A 7,729-nucleotide genomic window follows, 5' to 3' on the forward strand; every position below is an offset into this window, starting at 1 on the left:
ACAAAATACGTTTTTAAATGAGTAAATTTGGGTGGGATTAAACTTATCACGTGACATAGTTCGATAAACATAAAAAATATCAGAAGGAAAAGGATTTTCGATGTGCACTTCATAATGTGACAGCGTTTTCTTGTGCAAAATCCATTGCTACGACTTTCTTGTCATTCGAAAGAAACCACTTGTCTTTAAATTGATTTGTTAAAGTACATCCTTGGTATAAAATGCAACACATGAACTTCGTTCCATCGGTTTCTAAAGGTTGTTTAAAAATCGGATATTTTTGAGGTGATATTCTTGTAGTCTGGTTACTATTGCTTTTTTCTGAGATCCTGTTAATAATTTGGTTTAAAGGTAAACGTCCAGATCGTATCATTTTTTTTAATTGAAATAAATAGTTTTCGAATGGATAAGCGGATATTGACGGTAAGGGTCCAAACCTTTCAACTTCATGAACAATGTGCATTAGGTTGTGCGTATTACTTGAAATATTATGGAACATATTATATTAATTTTCTATGAAATTTTCAAAAAGGTTTTGAGCAATCGGTAAATATTGTTGATAATGTTGGCTTGAACATATAGTGACGGCATAAAACAAATTGACGAAATTTTCATAATGACTTTCATCAAGAAATTTTTTGAGGAGAACTATACCGATGTAATTAAGAAAAGCTGCACATTCTGATGCCTTCCAATGGCACAGATAACGTGACCCTCGGACCTTTCGGTGTATTTCTGTTGGTAACCTTATATTACCCAACACCTTATCTATTTGCAAAGTCTCGGTTGTTGTCCACTTCGTTTGATATGTTTGACCGTCTTTGTAAGTTGTTAAAATTTTTTTGGTGAGGCCTAAATGCAAAAGATGCAATGAATCAGCCACTACAATATCTTCAACCATATCTATTGGCAAACGCAACAATGGAGATTTGAGGAAAACCTTTTTAAGCTTTCCGTTTTCTCTTGTTTTATAAACTTGATAGTGGTCACCGTATGCCCAGTTGCGGAACCCTTCATCTGTTCGCAGACTGGCTTTCGCTAGCGGATAAACGTTGGTTCGTAGGCTCTGTGACCGTTCACCAACAGCAGTGCATTTCAAGCACCCATGGAAAGAATTGAAGTTAGCCGTTCCTGTAATCAAAAAGCAGAAAATAATAAAATACCAACCCCCTTCCACCAATATAAACTTACCTTTGATGAATGCTCTAGCGGGGGAGTCGCAAATAAATGCTCGTATTCTCACTGACAACAGTTTGCCATTGATGGAAATGCCGGTTTGTAGAATTGGTAGAGCCTCGTTTACGAAAGGATTAAGGAAATCCTCAACGGAGGTCGGCTTAGACTGTCCATGAGAAATGCCGATAATCATGGGGTTCATGTATGGTATTTCATGAACGTCAAATAAAATAGGCCATATCTGTTCCGTGCCATTTTTGAAAAGGGGTAACCCGTCAATATTGATGTTCACAGATATGGTTCTGGACTCATCAAGGTCCACAAACGCTTGACGAAGACATTCTTCTGTAAATAAAATATGACTTGTTATGGTTATATTTTATATAAAAATTAACAAAACCATTACCGAAACCTTTTGCCAATATTGTCCTCCACCGATGTTGATCAGATCAGGTTGTTTACGAGGAGTCCCTAAAAGTCTCCTTGGATCCATAGAAAGGGTGCGATCCATAGTAGATAGCTTTTTCAGCAAAGGTCTCAACGCGGAGTGGGTGATTTTATGCTCCAAGCTCCAGTTCCGAATAAATGTAGTCAGGTTTGTTCCCACTTCTGGATCATCGAAATTATCCACCTCAGAATCTGTCACACCATCTGGGCTATAATATGACTCCTGATTGGAACACTCATCACTCTCCGAAATATCTGGACCGTCGATTTCATCTTCGAGTTGAAAATTTGAGGCTGCAGCTAAAGAAGTTCCTTGGCAGCAACTGGTGATGTTTCGCTGAGTTGAAGAGCCCGCTTCGTGATCCAATTGTACAGCATCTCCGTCGCCTTCAATCAAACGCTCATAAGTTTTAAATTTCCTTTTGTAGCTACCGCTATTCAAATATTTTTGCCACTTTTCTTTTCCTTCCATGGTGATTATTTTTGTTTCAATGTTTTGTTTACAGTATAAACATCAAGTCGCAATCAGATACTGACAGTTTAGTGCTTAAAAGCCCTCAGCCTACTGTAATACAACCGTTTAGGGCCTATTTTGCAATGTCAAATCATCAGTGCCTATCGACATTTGAAAACATTGTTTAGAGCTAATGAGCACTCGAATGCTGTTCAAGGTTCCTTATGTGGCTTAGAACAGTGCTTAATGGTTTGTTGGGAGTGTATAACTTTTTTACCATTGGATAAAAATCAACCAAATTTTGCACCCTTTCTCATTCATGTGTATTGTTTACATGCTGTCAAACTTGAAGTCGTGTTTTCCGATTCAACGAAAATGGAGGTGAACCAATGCGAGTCAAGAGAACAAATTATTTCCAATAACCTGGAATTTCCTGACGCACTGGCAGTTGGGAAAAATGTTGAACATTCACTATTCAACCGTGTCCAGAGTGTTGAATCGGTTCCAGGAGCGGTTGACGTTGGACCACGTCAAAGGATCTGGAAGAAAACTGGGACAGGAGAACAAAAAGACGGAGGAAAAGGTGAAGCGTATGATTAAAGCAAATCCCAACGTCTCAATCCGTAATTTGCCTGAAAAAATCGGCATGTCGCAGAACTATGTCTAAAATGCAAAGAAGAGAGCTGGACTACATACATAAATGGTACAGAACTTCCCAAACCGCGATGAGCGGCAACAATCGACGGCTAAAACTCGGGAGCTCTACGAGAAGATGCTGACAAAATATGGCTGCTGTGTGATGGACGACGAAACCTATATAAAAGCCGATTTTAAGCAAATTCTAGGGTTGGAGTTTTTCACAGGCAAAAGCAAGTTCGATACGAACGACAAATTTAAGAAGAAGAAAATGGCGAAGTTCACCTCTAAATATCTCTTTTGGCTGGCCATCTGCTCTTGCGGACTGAGGAGTAAACCTTTCATGACAAAGGGCACAGTAAATGGCGAGATCTACAAATCTGAGTGCCTCGAGAAGCGCCTTTTGCCGTTCTTGAAACAGCACGACGAAACTCCGCTGTTTTGGCCCGATTTTTCAACATGCCACTATTCTAAAAGTGTCCTGGAGTGGTATGAGACCAATTCTTTCCATTTTGTTCCAAAGGACATGAACCTGCCAAACTGTCCGGAGTTGCGAAGCGGGGACTTCGGAAGAGCAAGGTCAAAGACGAGAAGAACATGTTAAGAACATGAAAAAAAAACTGAAAAACTGGTACCGGATGACACTGTAAAGACTTTGATGCAGGGCATCAAGCGATTGATTCTAAACATTATAAGAAAATTGACATGACATTTTCGGTGTCGCATTGATTTCGTGTTCGCCCTTTACATACTTACAAACAGGGTTGCCAACATTTTTTTTTTCAATTCCAAGAAGCCTTATGATTAAAAAAAAACAGGGTGAAAATAACTAAAACCAAAACTCTAAATAATTCAATTTGAATGCGGTCCCGAATTATCATTTCGAAGACAAACAAATAAATAAGATCGACTTAAAACAAATCAATTCTCCAAGCATTTTATTCAATTTAATTCAAGCACATTCTATCGTTGACGTAGCTATTCTGCAAACGATGTGGCACGGCGATTGAGAAAATGTCATTTGCCTTGAGGAGGGGGTACGTCGTAGCCCATTTTATCGATATCCCTTGGTAGCCCAAGCATCGTGTTGATAATCTCCGATTGCCGTTTGGCATTGACATTTGGCGAAAAAGACGGTTCTGGCAGCAAATCTCGAGCTTGCCTAGCGTGTTGCTAAAAAAAGATCAAAATATTGAGAAGCATAATGAGATATTAAGATTTTTGGTGGAGACACTTCCTGAAATCATAATCTGTATTTAATCTGTACTCGTTAACAGTCAAAGGCCTACGGTGAAAAAAGGAGTTCTAAACCAGCTAAATATAACTTGACAACCATTAAACCAATTTTGTCTTGTTGAATTGTTTGAGGCGCCCAGTTTGAGAGGCCTAGTTTGAGTTTTTGAAACATTATTTCAATTTAATATAATATTTAACAAACCATATAGAAAAAGACAAAAAAACGTAGTTTTTTTTTGTCTTAGAAGTCAAAATTTCTCGGGGTATTCCTAAAGCATTGGACTATCTTTATATACATATGTATGTAGATTTACAACTTCATATAAATACTTACATCTTTTCCAAGCTCAATCCTGTGGTCTTCGTACGATGGCATGGCCAGGCTCATCCGAAGGCACAAGCACATCACCAAAAAGTAAATGGTAAATTTATACGCCATTGATATCCTTGTCTTACTTAACTTTATCCGAGCTTAAAATACTGTTTCCGTATTTCACTGGAGAACGATAACTGGTCGTGTTGCTCGCGGGCTTCTCGTTTTATACATTTTTTTATCAGGTCATTGAAATCTTAACTATTTTTCGTTTGTAAAATAATGGTGTCTGGCAAAAACAAAAAAACAATACAAGGTATAACTAAAATACTAATCACACGGTAGCTTAAAATTTTAATTGCATACTCAAATTAGTTATGATTTCAGTAAAGAAATCATATTAATAATGACTAGTCTAAAGTTCTACGCAAAAGTGTCCCATGTGACTTTTGGGTCATTAGCACTTCTATCCGGTCTTTTTTAGTGTTAACTTTCGAATTTAAACACGAACAAGTATGCTGAATAGTGGTATTCGGCCAAATATTCTAAGATTTTTATAAAAATAAATGAAAATGATTATTTTAATAATTTTTAAGTCAATGCTTTTCAATCAGATGTGTAATGCATAAGATCTTCTTCAAGTATGAGTTTCTCGTCTATCTATGATTTCAATAGTTAAATTTCATTTCAGCGCGCTCCATTGAAAGATCGGATGATTTCAAAGTGTTATCACTTAACTGAAGGAACATCAGATCATTTGGCGCAAAGAGAATGGATTCCAGTGAAATATGTGTGGAGTGCTGATAAACCGTTCTGTAAGATTCCAAGATAAAGACAAGCGTTTGTCGAATATGCCACCTAACAGCCCCTTGGCAGTCGATAAATCGTGAATGTCTCTTTCCATTGATGATGACAGTAGTTGCTCTTCAATCAACTCTAGACGCTCATATTTTTTATCCATAAATAATTGTTTTTCATACATTTTATGGTATTTTAAGTAGAGATGCTGAAATTGTTATTTTTCAACCGTTATGAATTGTTTAATTTCAGCCATTTTCCGAGTTTATGAATAAAATTTTGATAATGGTTGAAATTCAACAAAAAAAAATGACTGAAAAAACAAGAATCATGTTTCATTCGCTCAAGTGTTTGTTTTGTTTGTGGTTAATATAATTTCTTAAAAATCTGAATTGCTTGATATACAAACTGTAAGTATTTTCCTGATAATATCTGTTAATTCAATTAAAAGAAATTTTGCTTAGATAGATTTTCAACGTCACTCTTTTTTAAATTCAATTTTCAGGCGAGAGTTGTAAAGCAATTATAGGTTATCTGGGGTCGGAAGCAGCAGCAGTTCCGCCGCAGACAAAAATTCGTCGGTTTACTACTCAACAAAATTATAAAAGCTGCCGGTACGTCTTTAGGTAAGTACATACCATTTGGAAATCTCTGTTCCGAAATTAATAACCACGGAAAAATAATTACAGAATGTTCCGGAACTCCCTACGTTTGCTGCATCAGGAGGTTCCGAAAATACACCAAGAATGACTGGCACCAAAATCACAGCAGAGCGGGAAGCTAAACATTGAAGGAAAAGCAGCAGCGCATGATCTGAGCAGTGGCCGACGCAATCATTCCCTCCGACGGCTAAACTTTCTTCCGCTAATACAACATAGTAGTTCCAGTACTGCTATGTATATAATTAATATTTATAAAACATAATGCATAATTAAACTTATTGAATTTTGATACATTGAATGAAATCTAAGTTGATTCATATTCAAAAACGGATATATTCTTTTAATTTCGATCCATTTTTACTTTTTCGACCATGCTTGAAAAATAATCATTATTCAAGTTCTCTGTGGAATCTCATTTTAAAGGTTTTCACTGAAAACTCATAAAACGACTTAATCCACTAGACTGCCATTATGGTTATTTTTCAAACATTAATGGTCCAACTTGACCCAGCGTGTATAAAGGGAATTCAATGATAGTCCGTCATTATCGAGCACCGAATTATTTTGGTAAACAAAGATCATTATTGTCCTTGCTTGCGACTGTGTTACCGAGCAGACGTGTCTTATTTTCTTCGCTAGCTATAGTTTCGCGTTCGAAAGTATTAGTTTTGTGACAGTGTCACAATCACAGACGACCTGTTCGACAGAGTTTTTCGATTTCTTCTTTGCTGGTGGCTTGTAACTTTGAATCCGATTTTCAAGTGGATTTTCCACCACGATGGTGGTGGGCGGCACAAGCCCACACTTCTAAACAAAACAGCGCTACTCTTCCATCCTGGATGGACCCCAAGGGAATGCATGGTGACCTGCAGTTCCTGCTACTGAAAGCTGCAGAAAAAAGTGAACTTCCGACAAACCCGTTTATAGTGTCGAAGTCAATCGATCGAGCCGTGGGACGGATTGTTGGTGCTAACCGAATCAACGACGGTGAAGCTTATCTTCTCAAGACAAGAAGTCTTGAACAAGCGAACAAATTGAAAAAAATGGTCGAGCTGATAGACGGAACAAAGATTGTTATCGTTTCTCACCCCACACTCAGCACCTGTCAACGAGTTGTCTCCTGCCGAGAAGTTACTGGTTTATCCAACGAGGAACTTCAAGAAAACCTGGCTGACCAAGGAGTGACCAGGGTTTATCGCTTTATCCGAAAAGTCGATGGCAAAGATATTCCCACTAATTCAATGGTCCTCACTATAAGCGGCACAGTGGCCCCAGATTACATTTATTTTGGCTACATTCGCACCCCAACTAGACAGTATTATCCCAGACCACTAATGTGTCTCAACTGTGGAAAGTACGGACACTCGAAACTTCGATGCCGCCAAGATGCAGTTTGTCTAAACTTCGGTGAATCCCAACACACAAAGACTGTCCCAATGATCAACATTGCCTGAACTGCGACGGAGCACACTCCGCCATGAGCCGCACCTGTCCGGTTCAGAAGGAGGAGTAGGATATCGTCAAGATTCGAGTGGACTTGGGAATTTCCCAAGGAGCCGCTACAAAAGAATTCCGAAGCCGCCAAGCTGCTGTCCAGAACAGAAACAATGTCCAACAGCGCCTCGACATTCCATCACCGAGCGATGAATCAAAAGACCAACGCATCCGTTAACTTGAAGAAGAAGTAGCTCAGCTTATCGCCCAACTGGAAAAATTCCAAGGAAATACCGGAACCGAATCTAGCACAGGAACCGAAACGGACAATTCCGATACCACCGTGGTCACCGATAACAGTCATAACAGCACCACCTCAAAAAGAAGCCGGCGTACCCGAAGGTCAAAAGACGACAAATCGAACAAACATATATCAACTCCCAAAAAGCAACGACTGGAATCAAACAACCAACCGGGTTCATCCAAAACCACTAGTCGCTGTCCTCCCTTACCCCAAAAGGTCGGTAAGTCCCAACAAAACAAACTTTTTTTTTTTTTTTTTTGTTTCGATTA

The 7,729-nt window shown here is 38.5% G+C and overlaps 1 protein-coding gene across 1 annotated transcript; it reads right to left on the minus strand.

The window, feature by feature from the left end:
* Positions 1-768: 768 nt before the first annotated feature.
* On the minus strand, positions 769-1,378 carry LOC129752134 (uncharacterized). The gene is made up of 3 exons (XM_055747928.1): positions 1,192-1,378; positions 887-1,131; positions 769-819 (listed from the first exon to the last, which is right to left on the minus strand). Exons 1-3 carry the CDS (start codon positions 1,376-1,378, stop codon positions 769-771), a joined length of 483 nt encoding a protein of 160 aa, XP_055603903.1.
* Positions 1,379-7,729: the final 6,351 nt, after the last annotated feature.

The sequence above is a fragment of the Uranotaenia lowii genome, chromosome 3, assembly GCF_029784155.1.
Source record: "Uranotaenia lowii strain MFRU-FL chromosome 3, ASM2978415v1, whole genome shotgun sequence".
NCBI classification, from domain to species: domain Eukaryota; kingdom Metazoa; phylum Arthropoda; class Insecta; order Diptera; family Culicidae; genus Uranotaenia; species Uranotaenia lowii.

Excerpts from the sequence above, each read along its gene's own strand:
- LOC129752134 (XM_055747928.1), bottom strand. The coding sequence starts at position 1,378 with ATGAACCCCATGATTATCGGCATTTCTCATGGACAGTCTAAGCCGACC. Across the intron at positions 1,132-1,191 it reads CGCTAGAGCATTCATCAAAG|GAACGGCTAACTTCAATTCT; the intron begins GTAAGTTTATAT and ends TTTTGATTACAG. Across the intron at positions 820-886 it reads TAGATATGGTTGAAGATATT|ACGGTCAAACATATCAAACG; the intron begins GTAGTGGCTGAT and ends CAACTTACAAAG.